Here is a 24,783-nt window from a genome sequence, read left to right as displayed (position 1 = left end):
TTTCCAGCTTTTGACTTTACTGTTTTGGTTTACTCTCGTGACTTCCATCAACCTCATTTCCATCTGCAGGAAGCAGCTGTTTTCAGCATCCAACACGGTGGAAAATTTAGCTGGAGAGTCAGATGTTTGCCTCGGGAATTTGTGGAGAACAAAACGTAGCAAAGTGAATATTGGACTTATATTCACTGCGTGTGAACGCAATTTCGTGATCAGTGCTAATGTTGCTTAAAATCTGCTGCGTGCATCAATTACATACTGTTCAGCCATACAAATGTAAACAAATGGAAAAAGATAATTGTTGAGCTTCCAATTTTTTGCAATATCCCCAAGTGGCCCATGAATCATTGACTGTGAATGGGATTTTACAGAATCATCCAGTGTCAACCTGCTGCTAATATTATGTTGGTCCTGTGTGTGGTTCCTAAAGTGTCACTTATGATGTTTGGAATTAGTATGATGATTAAGAGCACGGTGAACACACAGCTTAAAATATGCAAAGAAAAAGGAAACAAATCTACTGTGACCTGCAAATTCAATTGAATGGATGTGGACAACAAACTGTACCTAAAAATAGTATTGCTCTATTTATATATTTCCTCTATGGAAGCTTAAACTTAAAATCTCTTGGTAATTTTACACTATTGTCATGTCCCACCACGAGCCTCCTAGTTCCTCTGATTCCTGTAACAGCACTTACATTAAAACAGTTGTAGTGGTTTTAGATTCACAGTCGTGATACAAAATGAATACGATCAAACAATAACTATGGTTTGCTTAACACAGCTGACTGAACAACTTCCTGTTTTTTTGGCAAGGAACGTCAAAAAAGAAGGAGGCACCGTGTCACCAGCATATAACAGACTTGTGAAGTCACTCGGAAGCCACAGCAGATTCCTGTTGATTCGACTTCCAGTGTGGCAGTAGCAAGTTTCCTGCAGATTGTTGATGCCTCTTTGACTATTCCTTCTTCTTCAAATTCCTTGGTTCCAGTTTTCTTTGTGCCTTTGTTTTTTTTAGTCTTCGTTGTTAAAAGCCTCTGGACTGGATGCTTCATCGTCACCGAGGACCTCAGTGTTGGTGAAAGTCCCTGCGAGTGATGCACCCAGAGCCGGATTGACGGGCGCTATCTCTGAAAGGATGATGTTATCATGGTTGCTCACCAGTGTAGCTTTGTCCATGATCTCCCGTTTGGACACAACAGCACCAAGGAAGTCATACTTGTGTGATAGTATACCACTTTCAAAGAGGTACTTAGTCATGTAAGAAAAGCTCACATTTGCCAAGAATGAAGCCACCATCGACACGGACTTGAATGGGAACCTCTGCTGGACAAAGTACTCCACGTCTCCAGTGAGGGGGTGGATCTTCTCCACTGTCACCCAGCCTGGGTAGTAGATGAAGGGAGGGAGTTTGAGGTAGGGCTCTCCTCCACCAATGCGCAGCAAAAGACCAAAGATATAGCCAGCCACAGAGCCGTAAGTATTGGTGCCCTTGACAAATAACACGCTGATGAGTTGGGGAAAGATGATGACATAGACCAGGTCGGAGCTCAGGTACCACAGGCCGTACACTGATCCCGTTAACAGTGCCATCGAAGTAGCAAGGGCTCCAAATATAAAGATGGTGATGCGCATTACCCAGACAATCTCTCGATCCGAGGCCTGGATGAGGGGAGAGACACGATAACAGAGAAGAGATTTTACACATAACAAACATGAGAATGGGGAGGTAAAGCTCCTACTGTACATGCTGCTCATTTTCAGTGTCGAAGGGTAGGCTGCTAGGTGCCAGGGGCTGTACGTGAGGTTGTGCTTACATACAACACTGATTTGTGCTAAATGCTTCTAAAACATTTAAACATAATGTGACAGTAGCAAAGTTATTAAAATTGAATCTGAAAGTCTGTATTAATCTATATATAATATCATGTCAATCCCACAATTGTTGTTTTGTTTCAACCAGCCAGCTGACTGAGCCACATTTTCCCTAGTTACTGTACACAGACATGAAAGATGACCATTTTTCAGTCCTTGTATTTCTGAGCTTGTACATTCAGGAAGTACTTTACAGCGTGTGTCGGTTCAATTTTGTTCTGTTTCAAGATCTGACACATTTATAAACCACCGGGTGGAACTAAAATTGACTTATTGATTGTTTGCAACCACCGGCTCAAACTTTGCAGGTGTGTGTTGGCATTGTTGTTGCCGTTCTTACCGACTGCCGAAACGCCAGCTGATAGATGTTCCGGGCAAACATGGAGCTGGCTGAGAGGATAGATGAGTCTGCGGACGACATGACCGCAGCCGACACCGCCCCCAGACCAAAAAAGGAGATGTAGGGTGGGCAGAGGTGCTGGAGCACTATGGGAAGGATCATGTCTGATTCATCCCTATCTTTTGGCGCCAGGGATCCATAAGATGTTTGGTTCCAGGCTGAAAGTGGGAATAGAAAACATAGTTAAAAAATGCAACACACAATTTAATTAAAGTTGAACAGGCAGTACTTGGCACATGGTCCTACACTGACATTAACTTAATTGTGTTCCTGGCCTACAAGAACTTTTAATGGATTGAGTGTTGATCAGGATTTTTCTACTAATCCCTTAGCTTTCCGGACAAAAGGTTAAACTTAGAGACCTTATTATAATGCTCCCTGTGGCTACACCTTTTCAGGTGCTAGGAAATAAAAGGGCTTCTTGTTTCTGTTTACAGAGGTTAGCAATACAAGACTGTTCGCCAGAATACACAGATACAACCATGATGAAACAACAAGATGAAAAGTCAGAAATAATGGGTGTGCATCACAAATATGACATCCATTTAATATCAATAGGTTAATACAGTGATTTGTCAAAGGTCCAACAGACATTAGATTGTTTAATGGAGCCTTCATTGTAAATTTGATAAATAATCATTTCATTAATAGTGATGAATGTCTCCAGGAAGCCACTTATTCTAATGACACATCTACATGGCTGATTAAATAGAGATGTATGCACGGGTGTATTATTTTTCTAATGTTCTCCTAGTGTTCTAGTGTAATTCACGGTGCAGTTGGACCTGCTGCTGCTTGGGTCAGCTGGTCTTTTGTGTCTCACACACACACACACACACACACACACACACACACACACACACACACACACACACACACACACACACACACACACTTGTGAACCTTCCCTGCGGCCTTCCTGCTCTTTATCCATCAAGCCCATCGACTGCACCTTCCGCTGACATCCCACTTCTCCCATTTAGTGGGCAGCCTTTGTTTTACTATCTATCATTTGCTTTTAAAATTTCTGACATCCTTCTATCTTCCTGCCCCCTTTTTTCATCCCTTTCTTCATCTCTCACTTCACAGTCTGTGTCTTTCTCTCCGTCTCCTGGATTTACATAAGCAGGGGTTGATTAGTGCCAATTATACATGAAACAACTTCAGACAGACCAGATTAATTAGCTCCTCTTTAGATGTAATATTCACTAAACCGGCATGGTCTGATGGCTCTCTCCTCTGCCCGTCGTGAAAGGATCCGTCTGCTGTTGTTTACCCGCCAGATACTGTGTCTATCTACGTTTAAACATCTGAAAAAAAAAAGCTACTGGGTTGCAAACAGCCCAGGAAGGCATCATGCTTCCTTTGATCACACGCCCTTATTTAAATAGAGAAGCAGATTCCTGGATGTTTCGATTGTTTTGTGATGTTTCATTAACTGCTTAATCAGCGTGTGTGTGTCTGTGTATATGCACATGATTCTTGAATCAAATAGAAAGTTGCAGCTGTAGAAAGCTTACACATATTGAGACAATTTTAAAGTCTGGACTTGCCCTGGTGCAAGTGAGTGTGGGAGTATTTACCAGTGGAGGCACCTATAGCTCCTATGAGGACCGAGGGAACAGCCATGACCAAGCAGCCGAAGGCGGCAAGGAAGGAAAGGACCTGGGCGTAGGTAGCTGAAGAGGCAGAAAGAACCCGTTGAAAATAGACCTGCCAGGGAATCCCCCCCAACATCTAGAAACAGAAACACCACAGTAAATATAGAGGCCAAACTAATGCACGACAATCAGCGAGACAACCACCAACACAGATCTGAAGCATTATATTAACACGTAACTACAAATGCTACACTGTGGCTCAGCTGATCTACATAAGAAAACAAATCTGATGTTATTTATATTTGAAAAGCAAACAAAAAACTCAAAATGATTCATTTCAATGCATACATCTCTTGACACTTCATGTAATTTACTTTAAAGTAACATACATACTGTCTAGTGATGAACATCTGATAAAAGTGACAAATTACCAGCAAACAGAAGTTGTCCGCCCAGAGCCATTTGTCCTTATTCTCAATCTTCCCCAGCCAGGGTGACTGGTAGATAGCTTGCTTGGCCGAAACACTGATGTCCGACACGGCGGGATTAGACAGGGCAAAGGGCACGCTGATCCACTGATGGGAAGGAGGGAATCAGAATGTAAATATTAATGATGCTGCAGAGTTGTTGACTTTGATAAGTACTGTTCCAGTGAAAGTGTGGTTTCAAAGCCTACGTAAATAGCTGAATAGTCATTATTATATAAGGAACAAACTAATTTAAAATTAGAAAAAAAAGTCTTATATACTATTTATTCTGAATTTACCATTATTGAATAAAGTGACTCAGCTGTGATATGAATCTAATTAGAAACAACATCATGATCAGATTTCAAATATTTGCTTAAACGTTAAACGTTATCATAAAATTATAAACTTACCCTAAAATATTAGCCAACAAAACTTATCAGGATGTCTTTCCACCTCTAGTTTTTGAAAATCTAGTTAATTACAGTGTCTAAAAGCATTCAGTCCCTGGCTAGATAGACGTTTATCCAACAGTGAAACTTACCAAGCCCAGAAAGATACAGAACAGCTGGACAACATCTGTGTATGCGACAGAGTAGAGTCCCCCAACAAGTGTGTAGAAGATTGCTATCAGAGCTGAGATCACCACCGACATGTTGATGTTTATGTCCACGATCACACTCAGAGTGGCTCCTGCAGGAAAACACATCCAGTTCAGCGGAATGTATGAACATTTTGCTGATTCTTGTTCAGTGATCACGTACCCAGAGCAGATAAAATGGCTGCAGACCAGAAGATTTCCCCCATGAGTGCAGGGATGAAGAGCAGGCCCCCCATCCTTTTACCATAAAGCTGCTGGAAGGGATCCAGCATGGTGACGTAGCCACGCGACCGCATGGGCTTGGCAAAGAAAAGACCACCTGAAACATGACAGAGAAAAAAACAATATTACACTCATTTTAGAAGGTTTACTTTAGAAAATCGAAATCAATTACATTGCATCAAATCACCAGTTTGTAATAAGCTTCAACTTAAAGTAGTATTTAGTGATTTTATCCTTATGAAGCACTAAAGTATTCCTTGTAGAATGTACAGTTTTTATACATTATATATTTCTTGAAGGAGCATGATTGAAACTTGAATCAGTTGATTAAACCCACTGTTGTCATACTTAACCACTTACTGTCAGAGTTATACTATTATTTGGTGTTTTTACTGTTGCAAGTGTAGACTGATTTGAACATGATGATGTCAAGTTAGAAAAATAAAGACCAACATTAAGTCCACTGTATTAGACAAGCATATCATCCTATCTGCCTGTATGGTGAATGTAAATTATCAGTACGTTATTTATACTTCATGTTTTAGTTATACAAGCTTACTTCGTGCAGTATAACTGACGAAAAGCTTTATACATAAACACAGGTTCTTACCTAGTACCAGACTGAGCGCGTAACCAAAGGGTGCCTGTGCCCAAGCCAGACCGAAGTCTGGCAGGTAGACGTACTCTGCTGTCCCGTTGATATATCCCCCGCCCACCCAAGTGGCTGAAACAACACAAAAAAACACACGAGAACTTAGTTTGTTGAAAGAATACTTGTTTTTATGAAACATTTGTTGAGGTGTGAGCTCTAAACTATCCTCTGACCCCCATGTGCCCGTGCGTAAAAGGCGGCGGCGGGTGAAATCTGTTCAATTTGAACCTCAAATGGTGCCTAAATGTAACAGACTGCAAACACGGGTCGTGCTGAAAACCAACCAAGTAATTATTCAACTCACCGGTCATAGTGAATCCACCAACGAATAATCCGATGTCCCTTCCCCCGACCATGATACTCTCGCTCCGATCACCGCCATCGCTGACTCCAGCGTTCTTATTCTTCCACGCGGCCCAGATCCCGACGAACAGAATCAGGACATAGAAGACCACGATAGCCACAAGACCCTCGGCGTGGATAGTCATCTTCCTTTAGTCCGCGTCCTCCCGCCGAGATCAGGTGCTATTGCGCGCGAAGAACTGGAATCTCATGGAGAAAACTTTGAACACAGAAAATAAGACAACCAATTGGTCAACTTGAAAATATTATTATGGAAAATATGTATTTAATTGAAGGTGTGTGAGCAACCTTTTGCATATATTCAGCTGATGCTTAGTGGTTTCGTGCAATTGAACAATTCAAAAATCGACTGCGTATTTTACGCACATCGAGCATGTGGCAAAATTCACCAAAGCTTTATTAATATACTTAAAGTCAATGGCTTGATTCAAGTGGGTTTTCAGGTAGATTAAATATATATTAATATATGACAAATAAGTTATCAGACAAACCACGAGCTAGTCCTAAAAACGACTTTGTCCTATCTGGACTTCTGTAAAAGCTGTGAAGAGTGACCATACCTTTCCGCATCCAACTGACGCACGATGAAGATTAACTCTCTCTCTCTCTCTATATATAAAACAGCAATCAAAAACTAGAACTAGTGCTTTTGATAAGATGATTTCACAAATCACGACTTTTTTTTTGTCTTTTCTTTTACGCGCGTTTTGTTGTCTCACTTTTATTGAAGAATTTGCGTTTATTGTGCCAGTTTCCCTTCACGTTGCCATTTCTCACTTGAGGCTGCCGTGGATCCTAACATGGTACAAACATTTAGGACAAGCTTTTGAGCGCTGCGATGCTAAAAAGTCCGTCTGGTTCGCACTGTCAGCAGCTGTGAACCATGAACCAAAGGAGATGTAAAACCGGTGGATGAGGGGTCCGATGTGCTACATCACTAGAATCAAACCTGAGGTTTTCAGCTCCTTGTGTCGCTGACACCGTAGTTCCAAGAAGCCAGTATTGCATTATTGATTTCTCTTTAAATCAACATGTGTCACTACAATCAAAAGCAGTTCCAGTCAGTCAAAACATAAGATTTCAAAAAGCTGAAGTCAGGAACCGACTGCTCTTACCTTTCCTTTGGAGAAACAGATCTCAGTGGATTGCAGAAAACACAACCAATGATTTTAAAAAAGTGCCAAAGACTATTTTTGTTGATAAAAATGTTAAGAAACCATAAAGTAATCCTCTTGGTCGAGCAAACACAATTGCCCTATGTTGTTTTTTAAGTCACCGGCGCTCGTCAGAAAGACAGAGGGAGAGGGAAAGAGCGAGGGAGGGGGAGAATGGGTGCAGGTGGGTGGAGGGGTGGAGATGAATGGGAGTGGTGGGTTTATTGGGTGCTGTCAGGCTGGGGTGGATGGTGGATGAATGTCTTCCAGGGCAGAACGAAAATAGCAACCTAATAGAGAGTGGCGTGACGCACGAGCTCTACGGAAAAAAGCTTTCCAATATCATCATATCTTATCGGCAGTGGATGAAACCTTCACTTTGCCAGGTTACATTTCGGGCCTGATTTACGATCCTGTGCAGGTGCACCGACTGCTCCACGATTAAAAGAATCGCGTCGATTGCGCAAACGCTGGCTGTACGGTGACATACGTACGTACGTACGTTTTCGTTTTATTGAACCCCTTTACGCCCCCGAACACCACTCCCACGCTGTTGTATTTGTTCAACACAACAATTAGCGTCTCAAGACTTAAGGAAGAATCAAAGAATAGTGACTAACCTCTTTAGATGCTACCCATATGAACTTTTTGTTACTTTAAAAATGCTAAATGTGCTTTACTAATAGATGGTTTCATAGTAAATGTGTCCCTACGCAGCACAGAGCCCACGATGCGCTGTCCATGGTGCTGAAACACTAATTCAATTCAATGTAATGAGCAAGCTTTAAGCAACAGTGGAGAGGAAAAAGTCCCTTTAGAGGAAGAAACCTGCAGCAGAACCAGGCTCTGATGGTGGGCGGCCATCTGCCTCGACCGGTTGGGGTGGAAAGCTGTAGAAAAAATCATCACAGCTCATTTAAGACAGAAAATTCACTTTACTGCTACTTTTACTCCCAACATTTGAGCTTTAATATATGTTAATAATACATTAATATATATGAAGAATAAGGATGTGGCCTTGATGTTATTGGTCATTTTATAAATGGGATTTCAGAGTCTCACTGTGAACTTTGACCACCTACTGTGATGTTGTATGTCTTATATCATATCACAGCATGTGCATTTTCACCTTAGCCATAGATTTACATATTAATCACTTTTTTACAGCAGTTTTATAGGGCTTATTGTACATTGTTTCCATAAACATGCATACTGCATATCTGTACTGGTCTCCAAACAAAATTGAATTCGTTTTTTTTATCCTCTTGATATAAACTCAGCTGTTGACCATCCTGACCATCCTCCAGCGATGAGAAAAGTCACTTGCCTGAATTGTGACACGTCCTCTAATTGAGTGCCTATTTGCTTGACAGGCTGTTAGACAGAGGGGAGCGCTAATGAGAGGATTTCCTAACAGTCACAGCCTCTGAGACGCCTCCTCAGTGATACAGGTAGTTATAGGCAGCCGGCTCAGCCTCAAAACAGCCACAAATAACTTCCTAACGCACTCAGCATCAGAATAATCTTCATTTCACATCTCTGGCTACTTAGACCATAGTCAGACTAAATGTTTGAGATCTTCCTTCATGTGCAAACTATGTGCGCACATTAACTGATTATAACTAATCTACCAAATGTTGCTGTAAACAGGAGGAACTTCAGGTCACCATCTCATTAATACACCGTTGTCGCCATCTAGCGGCCTTCTTAAGCTTTACTCAAGTCTGCAGCATTTTAATGACTTAAGGACACAGTCAGTTTGTTTTAAGACTGTACTGCTCTTTCAGAAAGTAAAGTAAGTAAAGGCTACAATAAGGAAGTGACAAAACAACAGGTTATCCATTAACACCAGTGTTACAGCGTACAACATGGAGTCTGCTTTCTGTACAGTAGTCTCTTCTGTCACTACCTAGAGGAAAATGTTGCCACCGTCTGGTCTCTCAGGTAAATAGCAGCACGTCAGGAGGTTTCAGTTCAATTCTCACTGTGCTTCCCAGCTTTGTTAGGCTCTCAGATGTGGTCACATTGAAGCTTGAAAGAAAATGTATCAAGTGTTTTTTTTTTTATTCCTTTCAAATGTGGCAAATGATATTTGTTCACATATCATAATTTGAAGTACTTTCTTTTTCTGTCTTGTTTTATGCATATGGAGGAAGAAAAAATAGCTTTAACTGTGTATAAATGTGTAAATACATGTGTTCAGTTAACTGCTGGACCATGCAGTATTTGTTTTCATTCATACACAGACTGTGTGACCTCAGTTACTGTGTCAGACCTAGTTAGACATAGTTATTAAGCCTATATCCGCTGCTAGAAAGGGAGCAAAGTGATGGAGAGCGATTGTCCTTCAGAGCCTCGGGGGGCTTGTAGAGAGGAGCTGGGGGATATATGTTGTTGAAGGCAGGGGGAGGAGACGATGGTTGATTCCTCTGCATATGTGGGGGACTCCGTGACTTATCACCACTGCTGCTCCAGCATAGCACCAGTCCTCCGGTCACACTGAGGCAGACCGAGACATATCCAAGATACACAGCTGGACCGATCTCATACTTCAAACCAATAGGAAGTAAGGGGTCGTAGAAATCCATTATGACATCACTGGTGGTCCAAGAAACGGTGACAAGGCAGGGTAGAGCAGCACAAATAAAACAAATCCCCCCACTCAGTGCCAGCAGATGCTTGATCAGGGAGCCACGGGCAAAGCGGGTACACTTCATCCCCATCACAGACACCAGCAATGCAAGGACTGAGGTGACGCAGGAGAGCACCATGAGTGCCCGGGCTGCCTAACGAGCAGGAGAACAGACAGGTGCCTTTAGTGTTGGGATTCACATTCAGTTATATATTTATATGAGTAGTTATGGTACTTGTCAGTCAATTGGCTCATTGTTTATAACTATCTTGCCCCGATACTTAGAGTTGCAAATACATTTATATGATATTCTCCTGAAACATTGCCACTGTTGCATAACTACTAGTACTATTAGTTAAAATAAGATTTATTTTTGTTATTGCTAATCTGCCACTTAATTTCTATCATTTTTGGTCCTCTCAGCCCAACTCACGGTAACATACTGAAAGGTACTTTGGACAAAAGCTGTAACCAGATGGTGCACGTGTAATACCTGCAGGTCACGTGGCAGTGCCAGTAGAGATCTGTACAGCTCACACTGGTAAATGCCAGCACTGTGCCATACACACTCCATCCACAGGCCTTTCATGTAGGTGGTGGCTGTAATGATGTTCGAGCCCACGTAGGCTGTGCTGCGCCAATGGGGGAGCAGGGTTGCAACTACAGTTCCCAAAAACCCCAACAGCCCTAAGAAGAAGCCAATGAGCTGAATCACCATGGTGGTCATGATTAGTTCGACCAGAGAGTCCCTGAAGCTGCAAAGTACAAAAACAAAATGTGTGGTTTGAATCTGAAAGCTGATGGGCATCTTAAAAGCGCACTGTGTGGAAAAATATGCATTAAATCATAACAATCAGACAAAACACTTGACAGAACAAAACTACATCCCCCAAGGTTGAAGACATGGCTGGATTCCTCCTCTTTTCTGCTTTGGTCCCCAGCAGTACAGTAAATTCCACCGAGATTACATCGAGTCACAGAGTCTGAGTCATTCCTCATGTGTCTGTAAATTGTAGAAATAATTGCGGAAACTTTCAGTGTTCAAGCATGGGTCTCTGGTGAGTGACAGGTGACAGCGTGTGTAACTAATGAGCAGTCTATTTGTTAAGCTCTCCAGCACCCCTCAGGAAAGGAGAGAGAACCAGAGAGGAAATTAAACATTTACAGAAACTGCACCAGGTTGAGAGTTCTATTATAAAAAAAAAAAAAAAAAGACAGAGACTGAATCACTTGATGACAGAGCACTTCTAGCTGCTAGGCCCCAAAGTGCAACAATAACAGTAAAGACTGTTGTATTAATCTCTCACCTGTGCTTTACATTCTCAACAACCCATTTAGTTAGAAAATGTCACTGTGCAAATAGCTCTTCATCACAAGTAAAGACCTCATTCCGTAAAGAAAGAAAAACCCAAAGCCAGGAGCATTTAAGCTGTTACTTTGGTTCCACTTCTGTGTTTTGAACAAAATGCTGTCTAGGTGAAAAGATGTTGAATAATGAGTGGGCAATTTTTCACATCAGCCACGATTTTAATACCTGAAAAGTACAAATTGTTATTGTTAAAGAAACAAACAAAGCTCCTCAAATACAAAATTCCTTGTTGTGCCCACAATAATGAGACAGGCGAACGTTAAAATTCAAACCACAGAAAAAACAAAGTGTGTTTATACAGAGCCATTGTTTTGACTTCCTCTGAGAACAGAAGCTGTGTATAAAGCCTGATTATTGTTCAGTGTTAGACCTGGCACTACCGGGGCCTCTTAAAATATCAGAGATACAATCCTTATTGTGCATACTTAATGATTGACTACACTGGAGGCATAACAAGTGACCAGAAGAAACAAAAGCAACACTATGACAAGCATCTTGTTTCATGTTTGTTTGCTCACCAAATTAACCTCCTTTAATTGCTGACGTGTGAGTAAATTGCCTAGTTTTGAACTACAGTAAAATGGTATACATGGACTGCTACTCAACCTTTCACATTTTAGTATTTACTTAAATCATCCACATTTAAATACTCACCAACAACGTTACCTGAAGACCACAAAGCTATGCGCACAGGTGTCCAGATGGCACACTCGTCCCGGCAGAGGCAGAGACGTATTTGGAGAGGTTCCAGAGTAACACGGCCATTGGCAGAGGCTCCACACTGACCAGCTCCTTCTGTCTCTGCTTCTGCCTTAAGAGAGAAGCAATATGTGTGTGCAGCAGGATTCAGAGATGTCACAGATGACATGAGACACAGTACCGCTGCTGGCTAGATGCTCCGGACAGACAAACAGGGCGGATGTCAAACGTGGACCCGGGGGAAGAGCAGTGTTGCCAAGCAGAGACAGACAGAAGAGATATTGTCTTCACTGGCTGTGCAGTTTTAGTCTCAGTAGTTCAACTCTCTCTGCATCTCCTGTGGACAATAAATAAAGAAATCCAATGACTGAAATAAAAGGATCAGTTCATAACTCAGCTTATATTCAATATATAAACAAACAGTATATGTTAGCTGCTCACATTTTAACAGTAGAAGCAGTACTGTGCCCAGTCAACACTGCACAGCTGATAGTTACCTGTGCGTGCTGTGAGCCAGACGAGGTCACTCAAAACTGCAGTTTTATCCCGAGATCATCTTCGGAGTCCATCTTCTTGCATTGCACTTCTTCTCCCTCTCCCTCTCTGTGCCACGAGAGTAACCTACCACGACATCCTGTTGGTATACAAGAGCATTTTCCTCGCGCTTCCCCTGGGTCCCTCATGTAGTATTCAGCGCTCCGTAAGAGCCCTATAGTGAAGGGATGATCCTCTCCAAGGTCTGCCTGTGGGAGATGCCCTTTGAATGTGGAACACTTGATAGTCTGAGTTAAGCAGAATAATCCTGTGATTAGCAGCTGAGCATAGCTGGTTTGTTTGTGCGTGGCGCTGGAGGGTAACACAACCATGACGATGCTGTAGAACAGGCCTCCAGTTTGTAAGTGTTTTATGGGATTAGAGGTCGGAAAACTGAAGCTGCGATCTTTTCTGCACAAACCACCCGTTTCTTTTTAACATTATGCATGCATAACACTCACAGGTACTTTAAAGGCTTTGCTTTGGTCATTTTAGCTGCACTTAGGTGTACTAATGAATTAATGAGATAAGGAAACTTCATTAACTAATAGACAAAAAAGGAGAGTTGTCCTGCCCTGACAGGTGCAACAAAACTAAGAGATCTCATTATTTTGGGTACTTTATCAGGCAATTAATGAAACACTTTATCACTATACGAAGAGAAGGGGGTGAAGTGATGCACCCATCACGTCTACTGTAAACTGTACAAGCCTGTGGGGGTAGTGTTATGATCTGGGGTTGCTGCAGTTGGTCCGCTGACTACCTGAATATACTGGATGACCAGGTTGTTCCATCAATGGTTTGTTTCTTCCCTGATGACAAGGGCATGTGAAAAAGTGGGAATACATGTTGTGACATTGTAGATACTAATCGAAACGACGCCACGGTGAATGTGAATGTGTGCAGTAAACAAAGCTAAAGGTCCAACGAAATATTAGTGTTTTTTTTTTGTTTTTTTTGACGGGCAGTGTAGTTTTTATCAGTTGCCGTTTTTCTTTTGAGATTTCTTTCTCCAGATTGAGATTTCTTGTAATGATGTATTTTCGGTGCTGATTTTAAACTATTTAACCCCCTCGACTAGCAGCACAGTGATAGCTTCACTTCGTTTACCTTCCTGTCTTCATTTCGCGCCGTTGTGCTACCTCAGGCTAACACGCAGCCGGCTTCAGCACGTTTTTAGCTCACATACCTGTCAACATTACAAAGCTCATAGTCTTGGTAAGATACTTACATTGTAACGTAGTATATATTACTGTTAAGTTACTCTGTTAACTTATACCAGTATGTGGCTACATTAAAGGAAGAGTTTAAGTAAACGTTAGCGTACAAAGTCACTACTTAGCGTCAGGAGCTGTTAAGCTAGCTCTAGCTAGGTTAGCGCCACAGTGTCTTTAAAGCTTAACGTCAGCTATTGGGTTAATTGTGCTCCATTTCTTTGAATGCAGCCAATTCATTGGGGATGGTAATGGTGAGGAAAGCCTCCAGAAATGTTGGAAAGTACACACTGACACACAAGGTAAAGCCACACCGGCGGACTCCTCGACCGGCCAGAACCATCATGACCCGCAGCCAGTATAACGCTACCAGCAGCAGCAGCAGCCTCCTCCACAGGCTCCCATCAGAGGTGTTTGACATGATCCTGGATCAACTCTCGGGTACGTGTAACTGTTAGTTAAATAGATCATCTTGTAAATAGTAGACCCATCAGCCTGTTAGAAAACAGGTACAGCATTGTTGTGAATGGAAATGTTTTCGTTTGTAAGTGCTGGAGATAAGTGTGTTCAGCATGGTGTCCAAAGAAATTTCCACATATGTTGTGGACTACATCTCCATGCTGTCCTGGAAAAATAAAATGATCCTCCGAAGCTTTCACCACTCCACTTGCCTTGAGCAGAGGTCCACTATTGCACATTATAGAGAGTTGGGTGAGTGTCAGATTGTATTTTGCTTTCTTTTTATATGACTCATGGAAGTGCTGTATATGCAATTTAACATGTGTTTGTATTTGTCTCTCAGGTCTGTTGTTCAAGAGATGCACCCTGTTACTACCAACAAAGGAGAGGTTAAAATTGATCTTTAACACATTTTTACTGGTAAGAAAAGAACAGATAAGAATTCAAGCCAGAACAGAATATTGTGATGTATTAAATGCTTTAGTTTTTTTTGCTTTTTGCTGTGACAATATATTCACAACCAGACATTCCCAATATTTATTAATTATAGCTAGTTATATGGAACGGATACAATAATCTTACAGAGTTGGCACATTGATCTGTTTCAGATTCCCTGCTTTATGTTGGAGCAGTGTCTAGTTCCAGACTGCATTGGTTTTTCCTGCCATGGTGTCTTCCTTCAGGTGAGAGACTCATATAAAGGCTGTCAATTGTGTAACAAATTGAAACTTGAGTGTTGTGAAAGCAAATCACTAATCAGATGAAGGTATGGTTTCATAAACAGTGCATTTTAATCCATCTTTCATGATTTTAACATTGTCCTCTCGCAACAAAATGTTAAATAAGAAAATGAAAACATTAGGTGATTTTGATTTCCTTACAGACACTAATCGCAGGGTGGGATGACCTGGAGTGCCACAGAGTGTTCAACTTCCTATGTGACCTCACAAACCTGCTGCAGAAAATTGAGGCAGTCATTACTGCAAAACCAGGTTTGTTTGTCAGTATGGAAGTGAAATAACTGCTGAATATGGGAGAGGTCCGAGCTCTTCTACATTGAAGTTTAATATGGAGGACATTCTGTGGTGGAGGATGTTGTTCTTTGTGTTAAACCTACTACTATCTCTGTACTGTGGCTTTTTTTTTCCTGTCTCTTACTCGGATCTCTTGCTATTGAGGCAGGGACATGCCATAATTATCTCAGTTTTAATATAAATAGTTACAAAAACAGCACAGAACAAATAGTAGGACAGGGGAGTAATGTGAGGTAAGTGACTCCCACTGACTCTGAACTTGAGCCTTATCTTAAGAGCCATACTAACAATTTTATTTACTCTTATGCGTATCTGTCTTTAGGGATCAGGTGGTACCAAGAGCTGCAGCTCCGTCTTTTCTGCCGTCAGGTTCTGTTGGACCCATGGCTCAACCAGCCAGACTCTCAGTTCTGGCTGATGCAGCTCCTGAAGCCTTGGCCTATTGTCAGCCAGGCACACTTACTCTTCATCCTCTATGGACCTATGCTGCCTGAGGGTAAGATAATTTTATAGTTAGCTGTAGGTATTTGTTTTACTTTATGAGAACATATGCAATGGACCTTTGCAGAGAAGGACGGTTTTTAAATAGTCTTTATTCACACAAAATGCATCATAGTAAGTGAGAGAGTTTCTCTCTATTGTACAGGCACTCTTGGTTGGCAGGATCTGGTGGAGAGGGGACTGCCTCACAGTGCACTGTGGGACCTGGCCAGAGCTATCCTTCTGCTTTTCGGAAAACTAGAAGTCAAAGGCTGGACCACTGACTCGATGCTGGCAATCCTGGAGGAGCTCACTGGTATAATACTTGGTTCTCGTATATTTAGAGAAGACCTCCCAAGATGATAGGAAAACAACTTAAAGGGGTTCTGTCATCAAATAAATCTTAATTTCTGAGCATTTTTCAGATGTAAAGCATTATCTAGCAAGGATTAATCTGTGAAGTCACCAGATGACTCTGTGATCTTTAGTTCCAGGATTTATAGGTTCAGCTAAATGTCATTATATCAAATCATGTCTGAACAACTCAATATATTAAACTGATATGAAAGTTAATTCTGTGCACAGAGTAAACTGTTTGATAGATGTAGTTTTCTTTTTTATCTTTTCCAGTCATTCCCCAGCCATGGCATGTGGAGAATGTGGCCCGTCTACTGGTGCTGTGTGGCAGCAGTCTCTGCTACACTGTGCTGGCCAGCAAGGCTTTGAACGGACGACTTCTAGAGGTCTCTAGACTCATTGTCTACATGATACTGGTGAGAGTAAATTGACTTCAAGTTAAGCCTCATTTAGCTGGTTAGTTGGGTATATCAGGTCATTATTGGCTATTTGACATGGAATCAGATACTGTTCATTATTTGTGCCACCAAAAATATCTATTTGTTCAGCTTTCTGTTTTGAATGGCTTCACTCACAGGTGTGTGAGAAGGACGGTTATCACATGAGCTGGGCAGTGAAGTTAGTACTGGAGATCTGCAAGGTCTTCAGCACAGCTCCTGAAAAGTTCTGCTTCATCCAACAACTAGAGAACATGTTCTCAGAAATTACCAGGGAGTTCTTTGAGTTTTCTGTAACAGGTGAGGTTTTAAATTTAAGCACTGGATTGGAGCAAAGTGGAGCGTGTGTTTTGTCTCAGAGTGAGATTGACAACGCATTGGAGAGTGGATTTTAAAAAACAGTTATTCAACAAGTATATTGATTGGAGAGTGGAGATTGGAGTTCCTGCCACTACACTCACATACACAATCATACTGAATGTGTATTTTATTTACAAAATTCGATTTCACTGTTTCCCAATACTTTTCTCTTGTGGCCTTTTAAAGCTAAACAGTTTGCACTGGGGAGTGAAACAGTTCAACCGCAGTATGACATTCATTTCTCACCTTTCTTAAAAACATGCAGCTCTTCCAATAGATCTTAAATGCTATATGAAAAGTTAATAATGCCATTATCTGTTTCCAGGGAACCACGTTGAAGACAGGGAGACTTTCCAGAACCTGTGCATCCTCCTGGACTCTAGTGCTCGCTTTCACACTAAATTCCTCCACATGTTCCTCAAATAGGAGTGATGCAAATTAAAAGTGATAATATGTGCAAGAAGGGAGGAAGCGGTGGGGAAGACACCAACGCCAATAATGAAGGGGAATAACTAAAGTAGTGAGTGAAAAACAGTTATGAACATTTACAACAATAATAGGAAAGTGTTGTCATTGTAGATTTGAAAGTTTGTAAAGGGAGAATTTGGTTAACAGTTTACTATAAGCCATAAACCACACTTAGTTGGTTGAAAATAGAGCTGTTGAATTACTCTGGCCAAACAACATGGCTACTAAAACAAATTTTATATTTAGCTTAAAGTTTTAAAATCCTGTTCTTCTTAAACGTATATGTTAATTTAACAATATTTAATATTTATTTATTAACAGAGGCAACATTTATTCAACACTTAATTTATTCATTTCAAACTTGTATGCAAATATAGTTGTGATATAATGTTTATATTGCTTTTCTGTCATTTATTAAATTGGTATTTTCAATTCTAACTTGTCTTAATTTACATTTTTTTTTACATTCCATTATTTCCTTTAAAGTTTAATTCAGCATTTTGTGACTGACCTCCTGCAAAATCAGAAACACAGTACCCACTCAACAAATAAGCTTTAATCAACTTTTAAGTCTTTCAGGTTTCCACATAGACAGCCTTTTCAAAATGAAATTAGTAACGCATGTGTCATGGATTAAAAAAAAAAGCAGCTTCAAATAGAAATTTTCAAATATCACTGTATACATAAATAGTAATAAGAATATTTTCAATTGACAGTATTCAGTCTTTGTAGTAGAGATCTATTAATTATTATTGAGAACTAGTAATACACAAATTACAGTAATATAGTGTGAAAAACATGCAGGAAGTACTAAGCTATTTGACATTGAAGTTTAAGGCCTACAACATTAAGTGTGATGAGTACTCCAAGAGGTGAATGAGATCCAGTTACCAAATCCACATAGTGTCCATGGTCTCAGGCATTTCAGTCATTTATGTGCTCACTGTTTTGATTTGATCTGCCATAAGAAAAAGAAAAAGTTTCAAACATATCTCAAACATTAACTCAGGGATTGAAAAAACATACTGTATCTGTTCTCACAGCAATTTAGCAGTTTAAAGTTTAGCATAACATTAGGAGATGTACATATACACAAACGCGTTGGTTTCATTGCTAAAAACAGATTATAAACTAAATAACTGAAGATGAAACACAACATAAAAACCTCGCCTAGATGGAATATTTAGTGTTAAATATAGTTTGAAATAACTTGCCCATTTATCCTCCTATGATTTAAATGCCATCCAGTGACACACTGAGATACAATCTACCACCACACTCACTCTACTTGTTGACACGATATACAGCGTGATGATACTTACTGTGCAATTTGTTCTATTAGTTTGGGGGAAAAAGACATAATATGGGAGATAAACAGGATGCAGGTAGAATGAGCATGAATGAGTATGACAGTTTTATTCTATATACTGAACAGACACGTTACCTTGTAGCCAGTCAAGTCCTTCCTGTAGGCCCTCCCCTTCGATAGCATTGCTGGCACTGAAACAAACAAGGACATGACGAGATTGACGAGTTTATCTCCTTGTGGCACGCATCCACTTTCTTTTTTTCGTGGATCCTGGGTGTTTAAAGCTGCCTACCTCTTAATCCATCTGCCTTGCATCTGACTAATGAGTAAACAGGGTGGAAAACACCCATGTAAAAAAGAGCCAGACTTTCAAATGACTCCATGTTGCTGTGCCTCACAAAAATGTTTAACCTATGAGTTGTGAAAAGGGCTAAATGCAAAAAGGCACGTGTTGGAAACAGATCCAGGAAGTAATCAGGGGGTAAACATACTGGGTCAGTGTACTGCCTGTGTTTAAGACGTTAAGCTGTATCTCTAGAAGCACAAAATGAAGTAACAGGACTTGGCTCAGTTCTGTCAGTTTAATCCAAGTCTGCTTCCTTCCAACCTTCCTGTTTTAAATTACTTACTGAAACAATACATCTGATGGTTGCAGACTTTCTCTGCCTGTTTATTGAGACACCTTGCCAGGGTGAATGTTTTAAAATAAAGCAGCCACATGAATGTAACAGCACTTTTCTAGGAGCTGTTGGCACCAGGGCATTGCAAGACAGAAACGGAAGCGATAATGAAATAATGAAGTACATGTGTGTTTTTAACTAACTGTGCGGCAGATATATTACCAGATGTGCCAGGGTTTGTCTTTGATGTTCTCCAAACACAACATCTGGGAAACCTTGACAGAAGACATGGCGTCTCGCAGATCCATCTTGTTAGCAAAGAACAACACCGGTATCTTCCTACTGCTGATATCTGGACAATAAGACGCACATTGTCAAATGGATCAAAAGCCAACTGTAAAGTTAAAGTTTTAAAGTTGATCTTGACAGTTTTAGACAGACCAGTGGCTCTAGGAATTATTCCAAACCCTTTACTTCCTGTGCATGTTGTTGTTGTCTTGTGTTGAGTGTTAGTCATCTCTACAGGTAGACATACAGATTACCAGTACTTTGTACCTTCGTGGTTGAGGAGAGTATCCAGCTCCTCTTTGGCAACAACCATTCTCAGTTTATCACCACTGTCAATGACGAATATGACGGCGTGGCTTTCTCTAAGGAGCACATGAGAAGACAGGATAATTGTCACAGTCACACCAGTATGTTTAAATATTTAGTTTAGTTGTGGGCACGTGTGTTTCCTACTTGTAATAATGCTCCCATAGGTTTCTGTATCTGCTCTGTCCAGACATGTCAAACACTGTAAATGATAGGCTGCACGCAGAGGAAGAAACAGACGGAGAACAACTCAGAATGAGACATATTGGTAGTTATAGTTATGGTTTTCATTTCATGTCTGTTAACTAGTCAAACACTTAATATAAACATGTTGGTAATGTCTGTAGATTTCTACCTTGAACTCTTGAACTTTTCAATGTTGAAGCCAATTGTTGGGACTATTTCTTGTGCCTGTGTCTGCATGCACACCGCGCACAGACATACACCCACGCGCAAACACACAAAAACAGACAAGTGATGGCAAAAGTATGTCAAGAAGGGAATAGTATAAGGATGAAGTATGATATGGGCTTTACCTGACTAACATGTTTCCACTCTTCTGACAATGGGCCTAAATGATTCGAATGCTGAAAACAAGCAATCAGTGAATGATTGCAGTGAAATAAAGGAGCTCTCCACAGGCCTTGTTGACAATATGTTTTCCAAACTAGCAGGGTATCAAAAAAGATTTAGGTGTATAATAAATCTGTATACCTACATGGAAGGACTACAGTACATATACCCGGGCCTGTGAATCCCCCAGTTTTAATAACGTCTTACAGAATACACTTACATTAGCTGGTTTCAGTTGGTTGATGATGGTAGTTTTTCCGCTGTTGTCCAGTCCCAAACACAAAACGTTGACCTCTTTCTTCTTCAGGCCGAGCCATCCTGACAGTTTATCCAGCAGCCCCATTAGACTCAATTAATGCCACACCATTAAAGTCTTCAACACATCAGCCCGTACACGCTCCAATCACTGGCAAATAAAAGCACTAGATTCGCCCATTCTTATGAAACACTCATAATAAAAATAGCTGTGAATAGTGTGTTCCCACTCGCTGAGATGCCGCCTGGGCATCCCAGCTTGTCACAGGTAATCCTATTAGAGAGTCTTAAGCTCTGTGAGTCACCCAGTGACCTGATCGTGGAGTATAGAGCTTCCCAGGCCCCCCATCCTGGTGCATTTGATTTATTACTTTAACACCTTACCTCTCTCTCTGAGGCCCCCCCCTCTCCTTATGCTTTGGGCCACTTGAGCACTGTGATGCACAAACACACAGCAGCATTAGCAGATTGCACACTCACTGTGTGTCAGTCTGTTGTATCAGGCTGTGTACCTCACAGTCTAATTCGATCCATCTGTTCCAGAGTATTGTACAAAATCTGCAGTAAGTTAGAAACATGTACAAGTACAATTCAAATAGGAATTATGTAAAAGCCACTAAAAGCTCAAATACATGTGTTTATATTTAGGTAATTCTTTTTAAATGATAACTTCTCAGGTTAAATTTGAAATGATAATCCTAGGGTTTCAATTTGCACTTTTACATTGAAATTCAGGAGGTCCAACAGCTCCATCTTTTGGCCAGTATTAATGTGTACAACGTTATATACTGTATGTTGCCAGTTTGGAAAAGATGATAAAAGTTCAATAACCTTGATAATAACGAATATTATATTTTCTTATACTGACCCATCCACTCTCTGATCCAGAGATGCTGATTCTTCTTGATTTAGCACATAAAGACATACACTGCCCCCACAGGCTTGTGCAGTACGCTCTAGGCATGATGGGTGCATCACTTCATCTGCCTCTCTTCCTACCCTGATGCACCCATCACTCTGGAACAGGGTAAATCTGGACTCATCAGACCATAAGACCTTCTTCCATTGGACAGTTCTTCACCCAGTTTTAGTAGTTTCATCAATCTCCTTAGATGTTTTCTTTGCTGGATGCATGCCAATAATTTGACCCTTCAGATTAACATCTTTCCCACAACCATGCAGTGATTATCCAATAGGAGGATCTCACCTATTTTCTCAGTTTAATCCAGGTGGATGTTTTTTTGGCAGGCAGTGTATATTTTGTTTATTTCTGTGTTGATTCTTTTTTCTTGTCCAAGTTGAAAAGTTAAAAGAAAATTATATATATATATTAAATAAGTCAGTCAACCACCAGAACGGTTCATCTTTATTTGCAAAGAAAAATTCGCTGTAACTGCTTCTTACAGTGTGCAAGATCTACAACATCTCTTTGGAAATCATAGAAAAATAAAATACAAGAATTATTAATTAACTATACTTGTACTTTGTACAAAAGAACGTTCTAACATTGCTCAGCAGTAGAACATGCTAAACAAACAGCATCTGATATTTTCCATATTCTGTAGAGGGGTGGTGACTGTGAGCATGTGTGCAAATATGTGTGCTGCTTGGATGTGTGTGTGTGTGTGTGTGTGTTTGTGTGCACCTCTCCTACTCCTGAAGGCCTGGATGCGTAACCACACTGTGACCAAAAGGAATGGATCTCCAGATCCAGCTTGCCTTCGACATTAATCATTGAGCCCCAGTTTGTACTGAAAACCACAGGTGTGGCGGTTATTCTCTTGAATATGGAATACAACTCAAACTAATGGCTAGGTCCTGTGACTGCACCGAAAGTTATGAACTCCTCTCAAGTGTTTCTGTCTTGCATGATTAACAGACTGTAAGGCATTCTGTGTGTGTACGTCAGTATGGGTGTGTTTGTGTGTGTGTTACTGTTGATGTTACAATGACACATAATGAGATACTGTATGATGCTGCTGTTAATGTTTATTCTTTCACCGCTTTCCTTAACCCTCTCTGCTGGACAGCTTTGCCCCGAACACACAAAACTAACACCTACGGCCTTTTCTCAATGTCTGCTGCCTGTAACTCAGCTAACTACTTATATTTTGCAGCACATCCTATTTACCACTGACTTAGAGAATGACAAAAACATTATTTCAATGGCAAACATGTCAATAAATGATGTCATCTACTGCTGATCCAACAGTTTTCACTTCAGACTACATTTATCTACACTGATTTCCCAAACTGCCACAACCTGTACGTAACCGTGATGTAAGCATAGACTCCCTGTAGAAATAGTAACACCAGTGACAAGAAAAAGTATGTGTAATTTCATGGTTTTCTGCATTAAGTTTAATTAAAACATTATCTTATTTTCAAGTCAAATCAAGATAAGATGTGCCTAAAATAATAACACCAAATAAATTCTGATATTTCATGTCTTTGTTGAGAACAACCATAAAAACCTCATGGTGCTAGTGAAAAAAGTATGACAATAATGACCTCAAAAAAGGTAACTGAAGTAAGGTGCTAGCGTACCAGGAGTCTTGCTAAGAAAATTAGTTTGTATGTGGACTAGAGCTACTTTGACTGACAAAAACTCCTGTGTAATCTGTGTTCATGAGTCTACAGTAGGTAACACACTGAACAAGCAGTGTGTCTATGGCAGAACACCACGAAGGAAGCTGCTGCTTACTAAAAAGAACATTGCTGCATGCCTGAAATTTGCCAAAGAGCACATTGACACTGCACAGCAGTATTTGCAAAATGTTTTGTGGACTAATGAAACTAAGATTGAACTATTTAGAAAGAACACACATCACTACATCTGGCATAAAAAGATCACTGCATATCATCAAAAAAGCCCAAGTATGGTGGAGGAATCATCATGACTTGGGCCTGGTTTGCTGCATCAAGGCCGGGCCAGCTTGCAGTGATTGGGGGAAAGATGAATTTCTAAGTGTATCAAAAATTATTACTTTAGGCACATTATTATGATATTATCATGATATTATCATATTTGTGAATACTCTTGACTTAGATCATGATCAGATCATGTTTTACGACAAATTTCAAAAGGTTCACATAGTTTTTCTTGCCACTGTATATGAAATCCATCTGATGGCTGTACACCTGAGATGGATTATTCTGCTCTGACATCTTGGATCAACTTTGTCCCGGTGCAAACCTGGGTTGATGTGTGCGGGCGAAACCATGACTATGGCATGTATGGAAGGATTTCAGCGAATTCTGAAGAACCATATAAGTCACATTACGTTTTCGGACAAATTCAAACATCTCCTATCTATACAGAATCTATGATCTGTGAACATTCATATGTTAAGACAGTGGAGATTGTGTACTTTCAGGCAATGTATAACATTCACAATCCTAAAATAAATAAATAAAAAGAAATAAATCAGGCTGATCACGCAACAGTGAGTCCACTAGTTGCAAAAAATTGCCAGACTTGTATGGTCATACATCTGAAGGCAACATATCCAGTTGTAGCAAATGACAGTAAAAACAGGTGGAGGATATTGTGTGAGCCTCAAGTTTATATGTCAAAAAGAGTTCTTTCATTGCACTGTTCTTCATCTCTCTCTGAGATACTGAGGTGACTGCATAATAGTGTATTGCTGATTTGGATAAAGACCTTAAATAAATAAAACATTTTTAAATAAGATCCAGATTTACTAGGGCTTTCACATACAAGACTGCACATATATCGATATTAGGTTATGATAATAATTATTGATTCATTATCTATACACTTTTAAACATTCAAGAAATCTCTGTAGCTTGCTTCTCACTTCTTTCTTCAAGTATTAGCGTTCCAGATTCTCTGGAGAGATGCGAAAACTAAAGCAATGCAAATAATTCCTTTTATGATAAATTATCAAAATTCAAAAGAAAATAATATTGAGGATATTTTTCTTTTTAAAAGACAAAATGTTTGGATTGCACACCTGATAGCAGCTACACGAGCAAGAACAAAAAAACAAAGAAACCCAAAGGAAAAAAGAGAAAAGGTTTAGAAGATTCAG

The 24,783-nt window shown here is 40.3% G+C and overlaps 4 protein-coding genes across 4 annotated transcripts; 1 reads left to right on the top strand and 3 right to left on the bottom strand.

Annotated features, from left to right (window-relative positions):
- Window positions 1-1,013: 1,013 nt before the first annotated feature.
- Window positions 1,014-5,262, bottom strand: LOC113173528 (high-affinity choline transporter 1-like). The gene is made up of 6 exons (XM_026376957.1): window positions 5,107-5,262; window positions 4,887-5,035; window positions 4,307-4,450; window positions 3,858-4,011; window positions 2,215-2,432; window positions 1,014-1,661 (listed from the first exon to the last, which is right to left on the bottom strand). Exons 1-6 carry the CDS (start codon window positions 5,237-5,239, stop codon window positions 1,014-1,016), a joined length of 1,446 nt encoding a protein of 481 aa, XP_026232742.1. The 5' UTR covers window positions 5,240-5,262.
- Window positions 5,263-9,613: 4,351 nt separating this feature from the next.
- On the bottom strand, window positions 9,614-10,693 carry LOC113173622 (claudin-14-like). Its single transcript, XM_026377085.1, has 2 exons — window positions 10,460-10,693; window positions 9,614-10,120 (listed from the first exon to the last, which is right to left on the bottom strand). Exons 1-2 carry the CDS (start codon window positions 10,691-10,693, stop codon window positions 9,614-9,616), a joined length of 741 nt encoding a protein of 246 aa, XP_026232870.1.
- Window positions 10,694-13,677: 2,984 nt separating this feature from the next.
- Window positions 13,678-17,710, top strand: LOC113173516 (F-box only protein 47). Its single transcript, XM_026376944.1, has 11 exons — window positions 13,678-13,786; window positions 14,014-14,223; window positions 14,332-14,493; window positions 14,585-14,661; window positions 14,850-14,924; window positions 15,125-15,233; window positions 15,598-15,771; window positions 15,922-16,071; window positions 16,386-16,528; window positions 16,690-16,849; window positions 17,235-17,710. Exons 2-11 carry the CDS (start codon window positions 14,028-14,030, stop codon window positions 17,333-17,335), a joined length of 1,347 nt encoding a protein of 448 aa, XP_026232729.1. The 5' UTR covers window positions 13,678-13,786; window positions 14,014-14,027; the 3' UTR covers window positions 17,336-17,710.
- A 599-nt stretch (window positions 17,711-18,309) lies between these two features.
- Window positions 18,310-20,816, bottom strand: LOC113173532 (ADP-ribosylation factor-like protein 6). The gene is made up of 7 exons (XM_026376962.1): window positions 20,694-20,816; window positions 20,256-20,317; window positions 20,048-20,116; window positions 19,862-19,956; window positions 19,529-19,658; window positions 18,822-18,877; window positions 18,310-18,335 (listed from the first exon to the last, which is right to left on the bottom strand). The coding sequence occupies exons 1-7, from the start codon at window positions 20,814-20,816 to the stop codon at window positions 18,310-18,312; spliced, it is 561 nt and encodes a 186-aa protein (XP_026232747.1).
- Between the last annotated feature and the right edge of the window lie 3,967 nt (window positions 20,817-24,783).

This window comes from Anabas testudineus, chromosome 21, assembly GCF_900324465.2.
Source record: "Anabas testudineus chromosome 21, fAnaTes1.2, whole genome shotgun sequence".
In the NCBI taxonomy this organism is placed as follows: domain Eukaryota; kingdom Metazoa; phylum Chordata; class Actinopteri; order Anabantiformes; family Anabantidae; genus Anabas; species Anabas testudineus.
Note: the sequence above shows the minus strand (reverse complement) of the source record. Positions and strands in the feature narration are given on the sequence as shown.

Excerpts from the sequence above, each read along its gene's own strand:
- LOC113173528 (XM_026376957.1), bottom strand. The coding sequence starts at position 5,239 with ATGCGGTCGCGTGGCTACGTCACCATGCTGGATCCCTTCCAGCAGCTT. Across the intron at positions 4,451-4,886 it reads TCTGTATCTTTCTGGGCTTG|TGGATCAGCGTGCCCTTTGC; the intron begins GTAAGTTTCACT and ends CCTTCCCATCAG. Across the intron at positions 4,012-4,306 it reads CGGACAACTTCTGTTTGCTG|ATGTTGGGGGGGATTCCCTG; the intron begins GTAATTTGTCAC and ends TTCTGTTTCTAG.
- LOC113173622 (XM_026377085.1), bottom strand. The coding sequence starts at position 10,693 with ATGACCACCATGGTGATTCAGCTCATTGGCTTCTTCTTAGGGCTGTTG. Across the intron at positions 10,121-10,459 it reads CACTGCCACGTGACCTGCAG|GCAGCCCGGGCACTCATGGT; the intron begins GTATTACACGTG and ends CCTGCTCGTTAG.
- LOC113173516 (XM_026376944.1), top strand. The coding sequence starts at position 14,028 with ATGGTAATGGTGAGGAAAGCCTCCAGAAATGTTGGAAAGTACACACTG. Across the intron at positions 14,494-14,584 it reads TGCACATTATAGAGAGTTGG|GTCTGTTGTTCAAGAGATGC; the intron begins GTGAGTGTCAGA and ends TTTGTCTCTCAG. Across the intron at positions 15,234-15,597 it reads AGTCATTACTGCAAAACCAG|GGATCAGGTGGTACCAAGAG; the intron begins GTTTGTTTGTCA and ends ATCTGTCTTTAG.
- LOC113173532 (XM_026376962.1), bottom strand. The coding sequence starts at position 20,816 with ATGGGGCTGCTGGATAAACTGTCAGGATGGCTCGGCCTGAAGAAGAAA. Across the intron at positions 20,318-20,693 it reads ACCAACTGAAACCAGCTAAT|ACACAGGCACAAGAAATAGT; the intron begins GTAAGTGTATTC and ends GTGTGCATGCAG. Across the intron at positions 18,878-19,528 it reads GACAAACCCTGGCACATCTG|TGCCAGCAATGCTATCGAAG; the intron begins GTAATATATCTG and ends TGTTTGTTTCAG.